Genomic DNA, 21,632 nt, shown 5'->3' with positions numbered 1-21,632 from the left:
GAACTCTCTTGTTTCCCTAGGACAGATTGTCAGCCTGAGTTTTCCTGACATTCTTTTGAATACTCACTTGTACGCGGCACGTCAGGCTGAGAACTTCCCGTGCTTCCCACGGCACTCAACCACCAGCGTCTCTGACATCTAATGCTCTCTCCTAGTTCCGTGACCTTTCCTTTTGTTTGAGATGTTCTTAACAGCATTCCCCTGGCACCTTTCTTCCTGCTTCCAGCACTTACAGCCTTGTATAGCACAGGTTTGGCCTCACGCAGAGCCGTACATATACAATGGGTCTTTTTCTACTTAAAATCCAGGGGAAAGGAAGTCTTATAATTAATGCAGTGGATACAAATGCATCAACATCTTTTGCTTATTCAGATGAGAACGAGACCAGCCAGTAGAGTGAGGCTGCTGCCTTGTTGGTGAATAACACCACGTGTACCTTTCAGCCTGGGTCTTAGGCTGGAACTCACAGTCTCCAGCATCCTGATGCATAAGAAATGCACAGCTGATGCAGATGTTTAACATTCGACCCAGCATCTTTCTGCTATTCAAGTCCAGAGAGACTGCTCTCTGTGGAGACTGGGAGTGGCAAGGACTTAGAGGGCTGAATTTATGGGATGGCTTATGGATTGACTGCCTAATAGGTACATTCATTTTAATAAGTATTTACAAGTGTCTGCTGTGGCAGCACCATCTTAGGGACTGGAGACATGAAGATGAATAAGCGCTGCCCTTGCCTGAAAGGAATGAGCAGTTTAGTTAGATAAATATAACCCCAGACGCTGTATTTACTCACACGTTGAGCCGCATGAGCTTGGGATGCAGACTACACTGGCGCTTAGAAGATGCACCAGAGCATAGAGGAGGGGCTGAGGAATGGGGCCAGCAAGCTGGGCACTGGGGACGCTGGCCTTGCCCGAAAGCTTCCCTGCAGCCTCTGGCTCTTGGGCTTTTTGAGCCCGGTGACCAGCTTCAGTCTTATCTACTATGAGATGGCTCTGTAAGGATTGTCTGTTCAGGGGAGAGGTAGTGTTTTACGTTCACCATGAGCAAATCTCTTCTGAGTAGATTTTGGTTTTTCTTTGGTGAGTGCTCTTGTATGCATGTTTGTGTGCAAGTACACATCTGTGCATGTGCACGTGGAGGCTGACATTTTACATGTTACCCCAAGAACACTGGAGAGATCTTTGAAATGATCTCTCACTGGCTTGGAGCTTACCCGTTAGGCTAGGCTTCATGCTCAATGAGCCCCAGGGGTTCTCTCTTTTCCCCATCTCTCCAGGGCAACTTTTAGTTGATTATGGAGATTGAAGTCAGGTCTTTGTGCTTTCAAGGCAAGTGCCTATACCCACTGAGCAGCATGTCCTCCTTGCCCCCCAAAAATATCTGATATCTTTCCTCCAGCCTTTGCTTTCAGGTGTTATTGTTGCTGCTTCTGCTGCTGCTGTTAGTTCTGCTTGACCCTCCGTGTTTGAGTCTAGTCTGGTGGTTGGTCCCCCTTGGCGCTGTGCTGTGTATCTATCCAGCCATCTCTGACTCCATGGAATTGCAGATAGCAAGCATCCCTCAGTCAGAGCGGTTCCCCAGCTGCAGGGTAGCCACCCTTTACTACTGGGACCTCTTGGATCCTTAAAAAAGGTGTGAGTTTATCCAGTCTTTGGTCTGATATCTCAGCCCTTTTGCGTTAGGTTTGCCAGTTCTTCTCACTGCGAAGGCCCTGCCAGAGCAACTCTCAGCTTTAAGAAGGCAAATGTTGATGGTTATTATGTGAGGGTGTTGTTAGATGTAGCACCCACAGTATTGAGGACACATGTGATTATGACAGTTCTGAGCTGTCTGGCTTGAGAGACACTTCAGAATTGAATTAGCCAAAGGCAACAGTAGTCTCAGTAACCTGCAAATGAAGCAGGTGAGCCACCTTCAGATAGGAGGGGCTGAAGGAAAACCACTGGCCTGGCGGGCCTGCACTGCTCCTACAGCAGAGGCAGGGCGGCATCCTGTGACAGTTCCAGCCAGCATCACCAGTGTTTGCAACTTACTGCTTGCAGTCTTCGTCTGATTTCATTCTGTTAGGGAGAAAGGAATCCTGTCTCTCTTGTCCGTGCTGTGGCCCACATCTCGTTGCATGCAGGAGATCTTCTTGAATGCATGGAGGATGAGAGAAGTGAACAAATTTAATTCATTTAGAACAGAGTTTGAAAAGATGACCACTTTACAAATTTGCCATGAGCCTTTAAAAATAAAACCCTTTATTTATTATCTCTCTCTCTGTATATGTGTGCATGTGCATGCGTGTGTGGTGCATGCATGTCTTGAGTGTGCACGCGTGTGTATGGAGTACAACTCCTGTGAAGCCAGTTCCTCCTCCAGTTTTATGTGGTGGCAGGCACTGAGCTCAGGTTGTTAGGTTTGAGTGACAGGAACTGAGCTCAAGTTGTTAGGGTTATGGTGGTAGGAAGTGAGCTCAGGTTGTTAGGGTTGTGGTGACAGGAAGTGAGCTCAGGTTGTTAGGTTTGTGGTGACAGGAAGTGAACTCAGGTTGTTAGGTTTGTGGTGATAGGAACTGAGCTCAGGTTGTTAAGGGTTGTGGTGACAGGAACTGAGCTTAGGTTGTTAGGGTTGTGGTGACAGGAACTGAGCTCAGGTTGTTAGGGTTGTGGTGACAGGAACTGAGCTCAGGTTGTTAGGTTTGTGGTGATGGGAAGTGAGCTCAGGTTGTTGGGTTGGGTGGCAAACACCTTTACCTGCTGTGCCATTTCACTGGCCCCTTTCATTATTATGTTATTATTTCTGTTACTTCTTGGGTAATAGTTAAAAGAAAGAAAAGGAGATTAATTTGCCAAATGGTTGACCTCCTTTATGCCTGGGTCTCTTACTCTCAGATTCACCTAACTGCTGAGGATTTAAAATATTTTCAGAAATGAAGGCAAGTGCTGTCTGCACTGCACACTTCCAGGCAACACGTTTCCTTTGTCATCACACTCTAAGTAATAATATAATGAAATATATTTACATAGCATTTGCATCTAGAGATGTTACAAAGTCTGCAGGAATATTTACGAAGGTTATATACAGATATAACCTTTTGCTTTCTGTTGTTTGTTTTGGCTTTTCAGGACAAGGTCTTATGTACTCCCCACTAGCCCAATGACACAACACACATTTTTTTGTTTGTTTGTTCTTGTTTTTGTTTTTGTTTTTGTTTTTTTTTGAGACAGGGTTTCTCTGTGTAGCCTTGGCTGGCCTGGCCTCGCTTTGTATACCAGGCTGGCCTCGGACTCACTGAGATCCACCTGCCTCTGCCTCCTAAGTGCTTGGATTAAAGTTGTGTGCCACCACACCTGGCCTCATTTCTTGTTGTTTTATTTTTGTTATTTTTTGAGACAGGGTTTCTCTGTGAAGCATTAACTATCCGGGAACTTGATTTGTAGAGCAACCTGGTCTTGAACTCACAGAGACCTGCCTGCCTCTGCCTCCCGAGTGCTGGGACCAAAGGTGTGTGCCACCACTCCCAGCTCTCCCAGCTCGTTCCCATTCTTAGGCACACTTACTGTGCACACACAGGTGCAACCTTTCCCTCTTGGACTCGCTTGGCGATGTAGATTGTGAATCAGGAGGCCCGGGATGACTGGCTTTGGAGGAAGGCTTCTGTAACCTCTCCTGAAGCTAGGACTCATGTATTGGTTTTGGCCCCTGCCAATGAATAACATGTGAGCTTCTGTACTGAGCACTTACCAGATCTGATGATGTCATTCTTCTGTTAACTGTCCAGTTGGGGGACAGCAAACAGTTTGACGGTTCAGTTGTTCCACAGGAAAAGATGTGAGATCTTCATTGAGAGTCTTTTAAAAAGTAAACCTTCTGCTATTGCCTAGATGAAGCTTTTTTCCGTGGTCCACGTGCCTTAGTTTTCCTGTCGTGGTGGTGAGACAGTCTGACAGAAGCACCTGAAGGGAGAAAGGCTCTGCCTTAGCTCACAGTTTGTGGTGCTGCCCACCATGGCCAGGAAGTCCAGACAGCAGGCGCGGGAAGCACCTGTCACGTGGCATCCCCAGTCGGAGAACAGTGGGGTGAACACATACGAGGGCTCAGCTTGTGGGCTCCACTTACACATTACAGGGTCCCAGTGTAGGGAATGCTCCAGACACAGGGTGCATCTTCTGAGATCAGTTAGTGTAAGCATCTCCCTCCTGTCCCCCTTCCCGTCCTCCACCCCCGGCATGCCCAGAAGCCAGGCCCCCAGATGCTCTAAATCTTGCCAGGTTAAGAACACTAACCACCACACACGTTTGTGTTTCTTTGAACAGGATGGGGTATACTAGATTTCTGACCTCCAATCCTTGGGTTTTGAAAATATGTTTGTCATATTGGATGTGATATAATGGCTTTTGATGTATCATCATATAGGAAAAATAATTTTATATGTGCTGGAAGATGAGACTTACTATATCCAGAATATTTTAAGACGTATGCTAGTACATCATTGTTTCTGGTAGGCATTTAGTGGCTACATGAGCGACATAAAAATCTGATTATGTAAATAGATCGTAGCAAGCAAGCCACATTCTGAATGTAGAGATTCATCTTCATTTTCTCCTTCTGCATTTCCAGATGTAAAGTGCAGCCTTCTAAGGAGGATGCGCTGACATGCCATCTACATCCATGTAACTGGGTTCAGCTCCCTTCGGGTTACACTGCTTGCCCTGGTTAAGCTGCCATTGGCCTCTAGTCATTTCCCTCTCAGCCGTAGTGTTATAACTTGAGGACCCCTCGAGCAGCAGAATTTTGTGCTGTTTAGGCCCTCTTGCCTGCTAGTCATTGCTTCTCAGCCTCTAAGTTTTTATTTATTTTTTTAAGGGACAACCATCAGATCAGATTATCAGAAAGAGGGGACATGCTGTCTGTTCACCCGAGCAGTCTCTCCTGTCTCCCTAGCCCTGCTCTGGGCTGCCTGTTCCCACCTCCGGGTAGGGATTAGGGAGATCTTTAGATAAAATGGACAGACCTTAGAAGGTCTTCTGCTTTGCAAATAATTGGGCAAATGCACACCACAAAAAATCCAGAAGCAATTCTGGTCTGATCTTGGGGCTAACTTACTTACACATTCAAAAACTTCCCCCACCCCACACACAGTGGTAGGAGCCACACAGCCTATTTGTATGATTGCACTAGTCTCATTCTTAAAGTCTAATGTTTGGCACACAACATTGATTTCCATTGACTGATTGGTTGAGGATGATAGGAATGGGGCTATCATGATAGCATATGGCATAGATACAGGCCAACCTCTGCCTGAAACTAGACTACAGTTATCTCTTGTTTTTTTTCTGTCTCCCGTTCACTGCCCAAGTACTGTAGCCTTGCCATCCTCTACACCAGAAGTAAAGGAACCAGACAGTACGTTTTCCTAGAGCCTGTCTGCAAATTGTATCTATTGGTAGATATGGTTACATTTTTATAAGCCTCATATAAGCTATGGCATTTTTTGGAGGACCCTAGCTGTTGGTGGGGTACAGGCTTGGATGGTGGAGGACACTTTTCATCAATTGTGGATACTCCTACACTTTACTTCTTATACTCTCCTGTATTTGTAACGTGCTTGCTATGGCGGGGTGCTTCGAACCCTTCTGCTTAAAATAACTGCCCTTCCACCCCATGCTCCTTCAGCCCTTCTACCCCACGCTCCTTCAGCCCCTCAGTGAGTGTGTCCTGAGGACCTTCTAGAGTGGGGACAGTGGCTGGTTCTGGGTTGGTTACTGTGTACCCTCAGGATATTTAGGATAAACAGTGACTTTGACTCTCTCACATATTTCCTTGCTTTAACAATGTAGCGGATAAGGCAAAATTCAGATGTGTTTGACTAGACTTTTGATTTTCCTTCAAGGTAAAGTGTGATCCCTAAGCTTGCCAGTCACTGGAAAACTTGTTGCCTCAGCAACTTTTAGTTCCATAGTTACTTGTGGACAGTGAGTTGAACTGTTGGAAAGAATGGATTTTAGTTCCAAGTTTGATTTCTTTGCTTCTTCCGAGAAGGTAGACTTGCCTGGCTTGGGCCTTTCTTTGTTTGCAGTGTGCAGATAGGCAGTTAGGGTGAATTCTGCATAGTAGTACATGACACAGTTTACAAACAGGATTGGGGCTGGGGAGGTGGCTCAGAGAGTAGAACACTGGCCGTGTCCCACAAGCATGAGGACCTGTTTCTCTCCACTAGGCATGGTCACATCTGCAGTGCTCGTATTTCGGAGTTGGGGAGTTGAAATAAGTGGATCTATGGTGCTTGTTGGCTTGCTGTGCTGTCCAGTTGGTGAGCTCTGGGTTCAGGAAAAGACCCTATCTCAAAAAATAAGGTAGAGCACAGAAGAGGAAGACACCTAATATACTGACTTCTGGTCTTCACAAGTGTATGTGTGCAAAGAGAGTATTCTCTCTCCCTCTCTCAAACACACACACACACACACACACACACACACACACACACACATGCATGCGCATGCACAGACTCCCTTTCCCTATCACTAATACAATTCCCATATTATTTTCAAGACTTGGCAAGTGACTGCCTCAGAGACGTGAGAGCCAGATGACAATGCGGTGTCTGGAGGTCTGATTTTCCTTTGGAGTCAAGTTTTTCAGATCCCAGCCCAGGTCCCAGGAGTATTATTAGGAATGACTCTTTCCCTGAGATGGGCAGCAGTTCCATTCTGGTGAGAGTTCTGGTGAAGAGAGAGGGGTAGCTGGGATTCTTCCTTGTGGAGATGCGGGGAGTAGGAGAGGGCTTCTTGACGCTCCTTTCCTTCCAAACCACCCTTCATCTCTATTCAAAAGCTACATCACTGTAGAGGCAGATGTTTGGACACAAGAAGCCATATTGTAAGACATGCAACAAGTCAGGTTTTTGGCAGATGTCTGAGTTCGAGGCCAGCCTGGTCTGCGGAGTTCCAGGACAGTCAGGCCTACACAGAGAAGCCCTGTCTTCTGTTCTGAGCCCCGCACCTGCCATCTCTCAAAGACTTGAAGCCATTTAGTGGTTTGTTTTTCTTTCTGAATTTGTAATTATTTCTCTTATATAATGCCAGGGTAAAAAACACAAACTGGGTTTTACTCTTCAGAAGGAAGGAAAATGGCTCTTCAGCCCCTAGGTCACATCTGAAAGCTTTCACTGGTCTTGAGGGAGGTCACAGGTCTTCCAAGGAGGTAGGTTTATTTGTCTTGCACGGTTTGATTGAACTGTGCTCTCCCAATCACACCCACTTGCCAGCGAGTTCCTCCTTTTCTTTGTTCCAGGTTGAGAAAGGGATGCTGGGACTTTGACTCCCCTCAGGATGTTAATTACATGTTCCCCAATCACGTGTTCTGTTAAGAATCACTTACGCATAGTCTTGGAAAGAACCCTGAGCAAGGAGTTGCTTCAGGATACAGAATATTGTTCTGGAGGCCCTGGGAAAGAAATCTCCAGAGTTAGTTCATTTACCACCAAGACATAGTTAAGTCAGTGTATGTAAACAAAAGAAGTCACAGTGTGCCTGGACGTTATTTGTCCCAGATGGAGTTTAGACTTGGCTCCCTCTGCCGCACTGATGTCATGGTGCATCAGCTGGCTCCAAAGGAGATGTGCAGAGATTCAGCTATGTGCGCGCGTGCACCCGAGGCCTTGTAGGGAGGAGGGGCAGGGCAGGCTGGAAAATCTTTGTCACATTTTTTTTCCCCTTTGTGCTCTGCAGAGACTAGTGTCTGTCCTGAATTTGGACTTAGTGCAGAAAGAGGGAAGAACGGGCAGGGTCAGTGACGTAGAAATTGGCATTTGCTTGAGCTCAAGGTCCCTGTTCTTCTGAGGCTAGGAGCGAGCTACAGCTGCCTCTCCAGCAGTTCTTAGTAAGCGGCTCCTGCACGCAGATACAAATGGGAAAACTGGAAAGTATTTTATCCAGCCCCACCCCTACAGTGACAGGCTTGAACCTGTTGAATGAATTGCAACTCCTAAGGCATATCCTCATTCTCAAAATGTTACCTCTTTTTTTGTTTTGTAAGACCAAGTATTTCTCTCCCTCTCCCTGTCTCCAACAGGGTTTCATATAGCACAGTCTAGCTTTAAACTCACTTTGTAGCCAAGGCTGCCTTTGACCGCTTGGCCTTGTCTCCACCTTCCAAGTGCTGGACTTGGCAGCATGTGTGCCTGGCTGTTCTCCCCAAGGCCTGACAGTTTAGAAGATAGCTTCCAGTCTTTTTTGCCTTGATGCTGTGAAGGAAGACAATTGCCTGAAACTTTGTAATGGTCCTGAGTACCCATTTGTGTAGCGTTTTGCTCTGGGGTGTCCATTTGTCCAGCCGTTTAGCCCTTTCATCTGTGCGTGGTGGGTAGGCTACATTGTAACCTACAGTGAGTTGTGTAGGTATCTAGAAAGCCAAACGCTTGAAGCATCCTGAGCGATCTGTCTTGAGTTTACAGCTTCAGTGTGCTTTGAAAGGAAGGCTTTTTGGGTGAGAAAACACCCAAAATGAGCTCTGCCTGTGTGAGATCTTCCACACAAAAAAATTAATTTTAGACTTGTCATGTTATCTAGAAATTTTACTCCTGGGTATGTATATGTGTGTGTGTGTGTGTGTGTGTGTGTGTGTGTGTGTGTGTGTGTGTGTGTGTGTATGTATGCATGCATGTGTAAAACAGGAGTGAGTTTCTCACAGAAACTTGACTATGAATATTCAGAGCATGACTATGCAAAAACAGTCAAGAGTTTTAGAGACAAATCAACAATGAATTAACTGATAGATGAACCAAATGTAGTGCTTTAAAAAATAGAATATTACTTAGAAGAAGGAAAAGGAAAGGATGAAATAGTGACAAGAGATGGCATGGACAGCCAGGACAGGCGTTTGCTAATTGAAAGGATTCACTCTCATTGTATTTTTTTGTCTTTATTACTTTTGTCTATCATGAGCCAATACCCAGGGCAGAAGCATATCAGAGGAACTGAGTGAGGATGGGAGTGAGGACGAGGCGTTGAAATTTCCTATTATGTTCTGTGTCACGGGTACCAGCTATGTGGATGTACCAAAACTACTTTATGTTCATGAACCAACTGTGTGGCATGTTGCTTAAATCTCAATAATGATACAAATAGCAAATATCTGAAATTAAGAACTTTAACACAGAACATCCAGACAGGGCCCTCTCTTGGATCCACAGTTCACAAGATTATGACACTCTTAATTAGAATTGTTTCCAGGCAGGTGGCATTGTTTCAACACTCTAAGGAGCTTAGATTTCAGAACCTCTGCAAGTGGATTCCAGATCACCTGTTGCCAGGATCCATTGAGGCTGAACAGAGCCTGGAATGCGCATGCGTAAGAGGGGGCTCCCTTGAGAGCCAGAGTGACTGAGTAGAAATAGTTTGAGTGAGGAGCTGCTGGGTTTAGGTTTTGTGGAGAATGTGAAACATGGCAAATTTGGGGTTTTTTTTAGCCTCTGTCACGTAACGCACACTTGTGGGTGGTAAGAAGTATTAGTAACGGCTACTAACCAGATAAGGCCTGTTCCTGTGTGAAGTGGGTAAATATTCTCTGCTTTTTATAAGGAGGAGATACGGACTTGGAGGTCAAGTGGGCTACCTGGCAGAGCCTCCTGTTTTGGACCAAGCCTCCATCTTTTACACTGGCTCGTTTCACTGTATCCTGGTATGCTTTGACACATGACTACATCTAGGTTGATTTTTGAGCAGCTCAGAGAAAAACCACCAGGTTAGCAGAGTCTGGCCTAACAACTCGATATTTACATCCTAAAATCCCCCTTGGAAGGCAGCTCCGGCCTGGGCCCCACCTACAGGCGATGAACCTTATGTGCGTGAGAGCTTGTTTTTAGGTTATTTTTAATTTTCAGTTGGAAGATTGAATTTTAAGAGATATCCTCCCCCTACTGTGCTGTGGTGTGTGTGTGTGTGTGTGTGTGTGTGTGTGTGTGTGTGTGTGTGTGTGTTTGCTCAGCGAACATTTTACTGAGGTATATTCTTAGCTTAGGAGATGCTTCTTATCTGTAATTTGTATTCCTATTTTTTTAAAAGACCATTTTGAGTATGTATAATATGATAAAGGTGAAATTATAATGTCAAGAAATGAGAAAGCAAAGTCACCTAACTAGTTTAAAATGGAATTATTTTGGAATCAGAGTAGATTTTCTAGAGATATGATTAACTTTGGACAGAAGAAACAGTGTGGTGATTCTCCTTAGATTCATAGTTAGGTTTGTTTCCCAATAAATCTTTTCTTTTGGGTCTGCACAGGAGTAGTAGTACAGAGACTGTCCCTGTGACTGCTGAGGGCTTTTCTGGCCAGTTTTTTTTAGAGCATAAGCCAGGAATCCAAAGAAATAAAAAAGAGAAAAAGTCTACACGAAGGGCGCATCGGGTGCACACACTTGGCAGCTGTGGCAGCAGGAGGCGGCGGTGCACACCTGGCAGCTGTGGCAGCAGGAATGGCAGCTGCACCTGCAGATGCACATGAGCAGTAGCAGAGGGAAGGAAGATGCCTTATTGATGGCAGAGTTAGTGACAGCAAGCAGGGAAGTGATGCTACAGAGAGGCTGTGATGTCCATGCTCCTTGGAGGTGGAGGTGGCAGTGGTGTCACTGAGTAAGGCGTACGTACACTTTGTCCCGCTCGAGCTGAATTCCGGCCTAGCTCAGGTGATGCTGGACCAGTTTCTCTTGTGTTCTTTAAGCTTCAGTTTCCCATCTATAAAATTTAGTTAATAATTCCTACTTGGAATACCATATGGGCTTGATAAATAGTTAACTCTTTAGAGTCACTGGGAGGAAAAAATAATCTGGGACAAGATGTTGCCAAGATAGCCTGCATCACATGAAATTAACTTTACAGATGCTAAATAGACTGTTGAGAGAGCTTTCCATCTCTTATTTTGTTAAGGATTTATTTTTCTTTTATATTTGTGTGCATGTTGGTTTGCACGTGTGTGAGTACTAACAGTGGCCAGAGGAGTGCATCTGGTCCCCTAGAGCTGGAGATACAGGCAGTTGTGAGCCAAGCGGAGTGGGTGCCGGGGACTGAATTGTAACCCTTTCTTGGCAAGAGCAGCAAGCGCTCTAACTGCTGAACTGCTTTGTCAGCCCTGTGAACTGTTGATCTTTGGAGGAAATCAGGTATTAAACCATCTAGGGCCCTTTGCAAAGAGTCCTAAGGGCGAGGAAGAAATTGAGTAGGAATGTGGCCCTGCCAGCTGTGCTGACGTCACCGCTGTGTGAGCCAGCGTTGCAGCCCCCACCTGCCTTCCTTAGCGCTTGCTTACACACCTGTCAGCTTTGGAATCGGGCTGCAGAGAGCATTGGCGACCAGGGCAAGGTCACGGGTGTGCCTTGGTCTTCCCTGTGGCATCTCTGAGGTCTACCTGCTTGCTTTGTTACCTTGGGGATGTTTTCTTTGAGGGATTGTTACCAAGAAGGTGAGTTTCGTTCGTTGCAAACCATCACTGCCCTTGTGGAGAAAGAAACTGGACTCAGTAAACAGATGTGGGCATTTCAGTTATTCCCGAGGGCTGTCGTGCTCTGTGCCAGAGACATGCGTACGTCACAAGTGTGTATCGAGAGGTATGAGTTTGAGAGTCTGAAGGGGTTGGTGTGTGTGTACTGTGTATGTGCATATTCAGGCGTTTGTATGTCCAGCTGTGTGTATGTGTATAAAGGTGTATGTGTGTTGTAAGTGTACAACTGTGTGTGTTTATAGGTGTGGGGGGCATGAGTGTGTACAGGTGTGTAATTATGTTGTGCGAATGCAGTTATGTATACAAACAGGTGTGGGTGGTATGTATGTGTACAAATATGCACAGGGGTGTGTGTGTGCGCGCGCGTGCGTGCACATGCGTACAAGCACAAGTGTGTAATCATAAAAAAACTTTCAGGACTAGAAGCTGCTGCTCCCTTCATGCAGTCAAGGGTTAGTTTTAAGCACTTTTATGGTGCTGGAGATTGGTGTGGTGGTAGTGTGCTTGCCTGGTTTATCTGAGGCCCTGGGTTCAATCCTTAGCACCATGAAAAAGTCAAATGAAATGGGAAAAATGCTCTTAGGCTACAGAGCACTGTTCACGGGGAACCCGTCTGCAGCTTTCAGGCTTTCTGTGTCTCCCCTGAGGTAACCATTGGGCAATTAGAACAGTTGGCTCAGAGCCAAGCAGGTCTCACCGTGTGCTGAGTGGAGAACCGCTGTACAAGTGGCAGAGGGCCTCCTCTCCTGCTGTGGCTCTTGATCTTCTGGGTCCCAAACGGAGCTTGCAGGAAGCTGCAGAGGTAATGTTCATCTTTGATCAGGCAGGACTGCTCTCCCACAGAAGCTTCTCCAAGGGACTGGTTCTCTGCAGGAATTTGCTTAGGTGGTTGTGGGGTGGTATGTTAGGAGAAAAGCTTGGTGTTAAGTCCCCAAGCATCGTCCACCTCTCCCGATCCCTTTCTTTTATCCCCCCACCCAACCCCTTCTTTTTGAGGCAGTGTCACTCGTTGATCTGGCATTTGCTACGTCTGCTCAGCTTGTACTTGACGTGCCTGCCCCCCCTTACAACCATACACCATCACACCTAGACTTTTTCATAGTCTTGAGCTCGGAGGATTCTACTCAGGTTTTTGGGCTTGCAAGGGCAACATTTTACCCGCTGAGTCACCACCCCAGGCTCACTGCTTTTAGTTTTCTTTATGTTATGAATTTATTTCTGAGGCAGAGTCTCCCAATGTAGCCCAGCAAGCCTGGAACTTGGCTATAGAGACGTGGTTGTCCCCAAACCCAAAGCAGTTTGCCTCCTTCTGATGCTGTTCTTCATCTGAGATGTAACAGGAGCTAGCCTGTAGGACAGAATTGCCTAGGGCTAGCCTTGGCTACTTGCGGTCCCTTTTATTTTCTAATGAGTAAGGAACAGTTGGATTGAGGGTTACCCCATAAAAGAAAGCTGCAGTACCTGGCTCCAGCCTGTCCTCAGGCAAAGCACTTGTTTCTCGAGTGCTGCTGCATTTACTTTGGCCCAGTTGTATTCTGAGTCCTGTTTTCTGCTGCTTCCACATTGGGTAGAGTGGTCAGTTTCTTTCCTTACACCTCGCTCACCTGCCTCATGCTCACTTCATTCAGGCTTCTTGGCTCAGCTGAAGCAGATCTGATGACGTAAGCTAGCTTGACGTTTGAAAGCAGGTCTGCTTCCTGCTGGGACAGCTTGGCTCTGTGTCCGTATCTCTGGGAAAGAAAAATCTGGGATTAAGATCCTTCTTTTTTCCAATTTGACAAGGGATAGCACATCATGAATTTGTTTTAATGTTGACTTTGAAAAGCAGAAATTGGCCAGTGATTGAACAGAAATTGATGCGGCTGAGAGGCTGGCCAGGGGTGAATCTACTACTATATTTTGCTCAGTGGACATGGTGTACTAAAGGGAACTCATAGCAGCTATGTTGTGGGGAGGGCAGTGATGGGAAGAGGCAGAGGAGAACGGACTTGCATGGTACAGAAGTTTCAGTGCCCTCCATCTGCCAGGATGTGACTCACGCCCCTCCAGGCTGTGTGATGCAAAGCCTGGTGCTGGCGGCTCATTCATGCCTGTTGTCAGGACAGGCCGCTGGACTGCTGCGTCAAAGGTTTATTTTTATCTCTGTCATTGACAGTGACCGAGGCGCAGTGGTCAGTCTCTCCCAGTAAAATAAAATGCTTTTTCCTAAAAATACCTGTTTGGTCTAGTTTGTTCCAGTTGTGACTTTTGCGCTTATGAGAAGACAGATTGCTATTTCTAAGGTAGCTTGATAGATTACAATCTGGTTTCCATAGCAACTTAGCAGCAGTGAAAATTGCATGGACTAAACATTTGATGAGAGGTGTGTTGGTATGGTGCTTAAAAGCTATTTATCTATCATCTTTCTCTTTGAAGAAATGAGGTAGAATGGATTAGGAATTGAACTGTAAAAGCTGGTGTGTGTGTGTGTGTGTGTGTGTGTGTGTGTGTGTGTGTGTGTACAAGGCATGCACACTTCACACATAGACTTTGGAGGAGGTGGGTGCTTCCAGACTGTGCTTTGAATACAGAAGACTGTCACAGACTCTTTTCACGTAGTGTTGTAGGCCGAGAGTGTGACATCAATTCAGAAATCCTTTTTCTTGCCTGGGACGTTCCGTAATATCGCTGGGTGGTATTTTCAGGGCCATTGCTGAAAATTGTGTGGGAGAAGACAGTATATGTTTTTGGAGTTGTCCAGGAGGAGTGAGGTTTAGTCCATTAGCAAATACATGTCTGATACTATAAATTCTGACCAAGAATCCTTAGTTGAGAGGCTTCCCAAGGGGAGAATCTACTACTGTATTTCACTAAATGGACATAGTATCAAAAAGCCCTCTTTACAGATTACTGTGCAGACCTCATCAGAGAAATTTTGATGAGCAAGCTCACAACCATTCAAGATGTAGACTGTAAGTCTCTGTATGTAAGTGGGACCACTATCACACTTCTTTCTCCCAAGGTTTGGGGCCCATGCTAGATGATGGGGCAACAAGATTCTACAAGCCGAGGTCAGGGAGGACCGGACTGACACAGCATCTTTTGGTCATGGCAGAACCACACTCATGTGCTCACAGCAGCTGTGGATGTCTAGACAAGATCAAGCCAGTGAACATTTTCGCCTAAAAGGAGGAGAGGCTCACTGTGTCCCTCTAGTTGAAGAACTAGTGATAGCCAATGGCAGTTAGAGGAGCCTGTGGCCTCTGGTATGATGAGCATCCTCCAGTGTATGGATGCTCTCACACCCATTAGTAGTTGGGCAGCACAGTATATTCTTGGGGGGGGAGGGAAGTGATCAGTGGGTCTGGGAGGAGTTAGTGAGGGATGAATGTGATCAAATACATTGTAATGTATAGAAGTCTGACAAAGGGCCTGGGGAGATGGCTCAGCACTTAAGAGCAACTGTCTGTAACTCTAGATGCAATGGTGCTGACACCGTCACACCAACGCACATAAAATAACATTTTAAAAGTTGCAAAAATAAAAGTATTTTTAAAAAAGAAATTGATAGTTGTATTTTGATAAGTCCTTAGACAAACTTTAGTGGAATCAAAATAATCTACTTTAGGTTTAAACCTCTTAAGGATAAGCTTATAATGTATGCCAGCAGAGTTAGGGCAGAGAAAAAAGTCAGTGGACACCCAGACTCTGCCTCCTTGGTTTTCTTTGACAACCTCAGATTCATGCCCTCTCTTCTTCTATACAGTCATCAGCCATGGTCCTGAGAATACAACCCAGCAGCATTATGGAAAGTCCCAGGCAAGACAAATAATTTCCAAATTAGGATGTGGTTGGTTACTCGGATGACATTTGTACCAGTGTTGCAGCAATGGGCATATCTGTTTTGTCATGCTAGTTGTCACTGTATGTCACTGGCTTCATGGTTCAGCAAGACTGGTGATGACCGTTCCCCTCCAGCAGCTGATATGGACTGCATCTTGTGGTACTATGAGAGTTCGCCGGCAGTGACGAAGCTTTTGAGGCAGTACCAACTTGATTTCTCTGTGTTCTGTGACCAGAGTTTGTGGTGTCTTTAGCAATAGGGTCTGAACCATGTAGTGGGCAATCCAGAGCAATGGCAGTAGCTTGTATTGTTCTGAGGTGGGGAGCCCTGTCCAACAATTCCAGGGGAGATTACCTCACACCCAACACTGAGTTTTTATTTGTCAACCTGTGCTTCTGAGGTAAACTCCAATTAAACTCTTTTATATAAACAAAAATTTAGGAAGCTTATAAAGTTCTAGATTTCCACATGGCTTTCTTTATCATCCTTACTGTGTCCATCTTTCCATCCCTCCATGGTCTTCATCTTCCCATCCCTCTCCCCACTTAGGCCTCCCTCCCTAATATTCCCCCTTTCGCCTTCCTTCCAAGTACATTCGCTGTCCCTCCCCCCTTGGGTTCGTTTCCCCCCCTTCTTTATTGAAGTACTGTTTTCCTGGGCGTAGTGTAATAGCGCTGTGATGCATGTTTATGTAAAAACAAAGCTGACTCAGACGATTTCCGTGTTAAAGGGATGACTAAGACCTCCGGCTGGCGACGGCTATGGGGATGCTTTAATCACTCTGGAGATCTAAAGGGATTTCCTTTTCAGTTCTTAAAATGGCTCGACATCTTCACATTGGTGAGAAATGGACCGAGGAAGCCTGAAGGATTATTATCACAGTTATTGTGTGTGTGTGTGGCGGGGGGGGGGGGGGGGAAGCATTTTGTCTCCCCCACACATAATGTAAAGCATCTGGGATGGGGCTTAGACTACTTTCCCCTGAGTGATGCTGATGGTTCTTCAGTGAATGCATCTCTTAATTAAATAAAATTTATGCCTCAGCAGTATCCCCTGCTGTGAGTTAGTATTTGGAAAAAAATATGTGGATGTTAAAAGATTTATACTATAAAGGACATGACTTTGATCTGATAGTGTTACAAAGCAGATAAAGAAGTTGGTATCTAAATTGCATCTCAGGAGCTCTTTTAAAAATTATTTTTTAATTTATGTGTTTGTGTGTGGTCCTGCGTGAGTGTATTGTGCCACATGTGTCCACAGGCAAGAAAAGGGTGTTGGACCCCCTGGGAGTGGAGTTGCAGGAGGTTACCAACCACTATGTGGGTGCTGGGAACTGAACTTAGGTCCCTCAGCAAAAACAGTAAGGTCTTAAACACTGAGCTGTCTCTCCAGTCTCTAATCTTATATAATATTGATTCTTGAGCTAAAATGATGTCGTGAGGCAGTTTTCCTGCCATTAGTAAAAGTACTGTCAGGCTTGGGGGGTTAGACAGTCAGATCTTAGCCTTATGCTCCTCAGCTAAAGAAGGAAATGGCCACTAAAAACAAGGACTGATGTAATTAGTTAATTGCAGTTATGAGTTCTAGAAAGGAGTGGATGCTAGCTCTTAGCAGAAGCACAATTGTGTGTGGAGGACAGATCTCTCGGGAAGAGGCCGTGTGTGCTCTCGAGAAGAGGCCATGTGCTTAGAGGTACTCGGGTGATAGTTGCAGGGACCGGGAGGAAGGGCAGTGCATCTTGTCTGCAGACAGGCCTGGTCTTCTCCCTGCTGTCAGTCAGCTGCAGTTAAATACTTAGTTTTAAACCGGCAATTTCCCTTTTGTTATCCTTTGATTAGAACTAAATTCAGCTAAAGCAGTTGAAGGGAGCTTGCTTCACAGTTGCCTCACAATTTGTGTTTTGAAAGGTATCTTAATATTAAATCTCTGTGTACGTGAAGAAAACACTAATTCTAGGTTTTATATTGAAACAGGAGTGTTTGCTGAGCTTTATTTATTATTACTTTAGGGTTTACATGCAGATATTCTTTTCTAACCTCTTTAATTTTATAATTGCCTCCTATTGTTCCTTAATATAGTCACATCTACCAATAGTGGTAGGTTAAATATTTATTTATTGAGAAGCTTTTCTTTGTAAAGTTCTGTGTGTGTTGTTTTTCTAATTTAAGTTGGTGTTTAAACTCATGAAAGAGAAAAGGATATTGTGTTTTCCAAATAAAAAGTGTAGTACAGTCGAGTTTTTAAGTTATATTATATAAACAATATGGGACAGTACACTAGGCACATTCCTGTATTTGCTGATTTTGTGCTGATACAAGATTTGGTGTCATGTGCTTCCTGCCCAGTCCAGAACCTCTGATTAGGAAGGAGTCAGGATGCCCAGTGTGTTGGTTTAACTGGAAGTCTCCATTTTCTCACAGGTTATTCTTGTTCAAGTTAACCCAGGTGAGACCTTTACCATAAGAGCTGAGGATGGGACACTGCAGTGCATCCAAGGTAAGGAAGCTTCTTGGTAAACATTCTAATTAAAGGATTTCCTCTTCATTATGAGGGAAGTAAGTTTCTCCCTTGTGTTTGCACACAGTTTTCGAGAAGCAAATATATCTTCTCTTTGTTTTTTCTGTCATATGGTGTCAAATATAAATGGTGGTTCTCTTCACATTCTCACAATACAATTTCAGCAGTCTTTTGTATTGGATACCTGTGAGCTACCCATTGCTGCCTGGCTCAGTACAGCACAGTCATCACCTCTGGCTCTGTGGACCAGGGAGAGGCTTCGCTGCAGCCTCCTCTTAGTCCTCTCACAGGGCTAGGAATACATCCAGGGACACTCAGATGGTTGTTAGTGACATTTGGTTTTGAAAGGCTACTGGCAGAACATTTCCCACTTCCTTGTTACATGGGCCTCTCTGTGCAGATGTGGTGGGGGACCTGCAGGGCAGCTGGCTTCCTTAGAGTGACTAACTTGAAGGTAAGAGTGAGTCAGAAGTCCCTCCCGTCCACTTCAGAAGGGGCATCATGGTCAGGGATATAGGTGGCAGCTGCCAAGCAGTGTTTATCACTGATGGCTCATCCCTTTTGCACACGTCAATGGCTCCTCCTAGGATCTCCAAAAGGCTTACCTTAATACACTTTTTACAGAATCCAGAATACTGTCAATCTTGTCCCTAAACAAGTTCCACATAAGAGTGAGACACTGTGGAGACTGGTCTTAAAGCACTATGCCTAGGATGGCCCTGGCTCCTGCTGGGCTTTGAAAGACACCTCCCTCAAGGGGTCTCTGGAAAGAGCTGTCTCAGGCGTCTGTCCCTGTGGAGGTCTGTGTTGGAATGGTGACGTCAGACCTGCACCTGGTCTGTGAGCATTGCGGTGTTGGAAGGTGTAAGTCATGGACAGTTCTTGTTAGTGACTGGGATTGTGGGACAAAGTAAATTGCGGTGCAGTTGAGGCCAGTGTTAGGCTATTGATTAGACTGCAATCTAATCAGAAGACTTATTACCATGTTTACCAACACATATCAGTGAGAGGAAATGCATGTCAGTTTTGCTCTACTGCAAAGGGCTTCCTAGAAACCGCCGTCTTTTGTATTTTATTGTGAGAAAACAGCAGACTGCTTTGTCATTCAAGACTGCCTAGGATCTGTAAGAACAATAATTTGCATCTTAAAAACTGAGCATATGTTAAAGATTTAAGCCTAATGAATTTTAATAGGACTGAAACTGGACTAATTTAATGATTTTATAAATGACTTTTTGCTGACTGTACTTCTCTAGCCGTTGCTGTTGGAATTATTTTTAGCATTATAGACTTAGTCTTCATTGACAAAAAGTAGGATGAAACTTCAGGTCAAGGAAGAGAGAAGAGAGCTAAACATTTGGGGATGGTGTGGGGTGTAGGATCTTTTCCCTGCATACTGCACCGTCAGGAATGGTCCTTGTCTGCAGTTGAAAATCTCCAAGTCACTCTTTTTTGGTTATCACACTAGGAGATCTATGGAAACTCGCTGCTTGGAGTGAGGTTTTCAGTTCAGGAAGAAGCAGTTTAGAATCGCCCAAGTTGGGAGGTGGAGCCAGGAAGTTCTGGAGATAAGGTCATCCCCAGCTACATAGTGAGAACTTAAGGCCAGCCTGGGCTACAGTGAAATTCCATCTCAAGTAAACAACAGAGCAGTTGACTTTCTGGTTTTGGTTAGCACTGGAGCCCCGTGAAGCTTCAGAGCGCCAGCGTCCACCTCACCACTGAGAATGTAAAAGCAAATTGCTGTATGGCTGGCCGTAGATCCTTGTAGTGTATTTCAGAGGAATGCATGTTGTGTGGATGTGAATGTGTCTGTGTAGTGTTTGTGCACAGACATGCACATGCATATTCATGGGGTTGACCTTTTCCTGAAAGAGTCTGAGTCCATGTCAGTAACTGGTGCACTCCAAGGGCTGCACTGCAAGTATATTGCTCTGTACAAAGGGACCTTTGTGTTTAGTCATGATGCTTCTTGGCGACAAGTGATAGGAACACCCTCCCAGCGAGTTAGAAATGCCTCTGACAGAAGCAGCAGGATGGAGTCTGTTTATCTTTGGTCACCTCAGCCTTCCTAGTCTTTGCTCTTCACCGGAGTCCTGACTCTACTGTTATCTGCCTTTGAGGCATGGTGGTCCCTGGCCCAGTTAATTGCAGGAACCACATGCTGTGCTAGGGTTTGGGGGAGGGCAGGGCAGCTCTGTGCCTGTAGAAACTGGAAGGAAAGTTGCTGCTAGGCGGAACCCTAAGCCTCCCCCACGTCCAGCTCTAAGGCAGCTCAGGCGTGCACCCAGGCAGAAACGTCAACAGCCTTCACTCGAGTGCCACCATGAACTGTCCCGCCCCCCCCCCCCGCCCCGCCCCATGTCGGATGTGGGGACTGGCTGTCCATCGTAACTTCTGGCACAGGGTGTTAACGTTTCCTTCCATTCACTGTGACTTCGTACCTGTCGCTGTGACGTTTATTCCATTCTTGGGCTGTACTGTGCACAGTCTCCTTTAGTGAGTATGGCAGACACTTGAGGAAGTGGAGGCCCATGGCCGCTGCTTCATATTCCGAGAGCTGCTGTCCTGAGATCGCCGAAGTCGGCTTGTCATCCCTGGTGAGGCCAACTCTGTAACCTGACTTCTTCATCGTCCTGCCTTATGGTTTTCTGTCAGGCATGTTACAAGGGTTATCTAGGAGGAGAAGGACTTGGGGCAGGATAAGGCAGAGCCACTTTGCAGAGCTGAAGACTGTCACCTTGCTAGCGGAACCATGATGCACCTATTGGTTCAGGACAAACACATGATGTGAAGGCGAAATATTGGTTAGAACTGAAATTCTTTTTTCCGGTCTCACGATTAGACTTGGGTTCCAAGTTGGGACTCTTTTCTCTCATTACCGAGAAAGGAGGGGTACAGTAACAATGTACTGGGAACAAGGAGGGACAGTTTTCCCATCACCCGTGAGTGCGTGTGCGTTTACTTATTCCTGTGGGTGGCTGTGGGTACATGTGGCTATGTGTGTGACTGTTGAGAGGCAATAGGACAAGCTCGGTGCTCTGCAGGCACTCTTCACCTTGTCATCCTGGGAGCTTGCCTAGTAGGCTAGACTGTCTTTCAGATAAGCCCCAGGGAGCTAAGATCTTCTCCTAACACTGGGCTTTCAAGTGTGTACTATAGCGCCTTGCTTTTCGATGTGGGTTCGAGGATTGAGTGTGGACCTCTGTGCTTCTTAGTGATGAAAACACTAGACTAGCTTGCTGGCCCTTTCTGGAAACTTTGAAGTCATGCTGCGGTCAGCGCTTTTGTTTGTTCTTTAATTGGTTTGCCACATGACTTTCACTGTACGTCATAATGGTGTCACTGAAGAAGACCCCAGAAGCTCAGCATGATGCCATTACACAGCAGCTTGGAAGTTGAGAGCAGATGAATGTTGAAGAATATGGTGGCTTTGGAAAAAAATTTGTTTTTATGAGAATGTTCTTGGTGATAATGAAGGAAGAAAAACATAGGAAACATACAATATGCTGTGAAAGCAGATTCATTTCTGATGGAGTATTTCTTAATAGTTTCTCTGGAATATGAATCATTAAGTGTTGGAGGAGCCATCAACGAAAGAGCACAGTGTTTCAGTCACTTGGAGCCTGTACTGTGCCTGGTACGGCAGGGACCAAAGATTCTTCCTTCTTTGGCCAGACAGAATTGTAGAAGAACAGGTCTTAGTAATCAATATGAATTCTGGCCTCTGCTTACAGTCAGGGATTAATAGAGGCCAGTACAGGCCTTGTTATTTTCGTGTCCCTGTCTGAGCCGGGGCGCTGGCAGG

The 21,632-nt window shown here is 45.5% G+C and overlaps 1 protein-coding gene across 2 annotated transcripts in view; it reads left to right on the top strand.

The window, feature by feature from the left end:
• Fndc3b (fibronectin type III domain containing 3B) overlaps positions 1-21,632 on the top strand; it is a 292,863-nt gene that overhangs the window by 72,014 nt on the left and 199,217 nt on the right. For both annotated transcript variants that reach the window (XM_051156993.1, XM_051156994.1), the window contains exon 3: positions 17,728-17,803. In XM_051156993.1, the coding sequence (XP_051012950.1) occupies positions 17,728-17,803 (76 nt within the window). The remainder of the gene's footprint in view (positions 1-17,727; positions 17,804-21,632) is intronic.

The sequence above is a fragment of the Acomys russatus genome, chromosome 15, assembly GCF_903995435.1.
Source record: "Acomys russatus chromosome 15, mAcoRus1.1, whole genome shotgun sequence".
NCBI lineage: Eukaryota > Metazoa > Chordata > Mammalia > Rodentia > Muridae > Acomys > Acomys russatus.
This window is presented reverse-complemented; position numbering and strand designations above follow the sequence as displayed.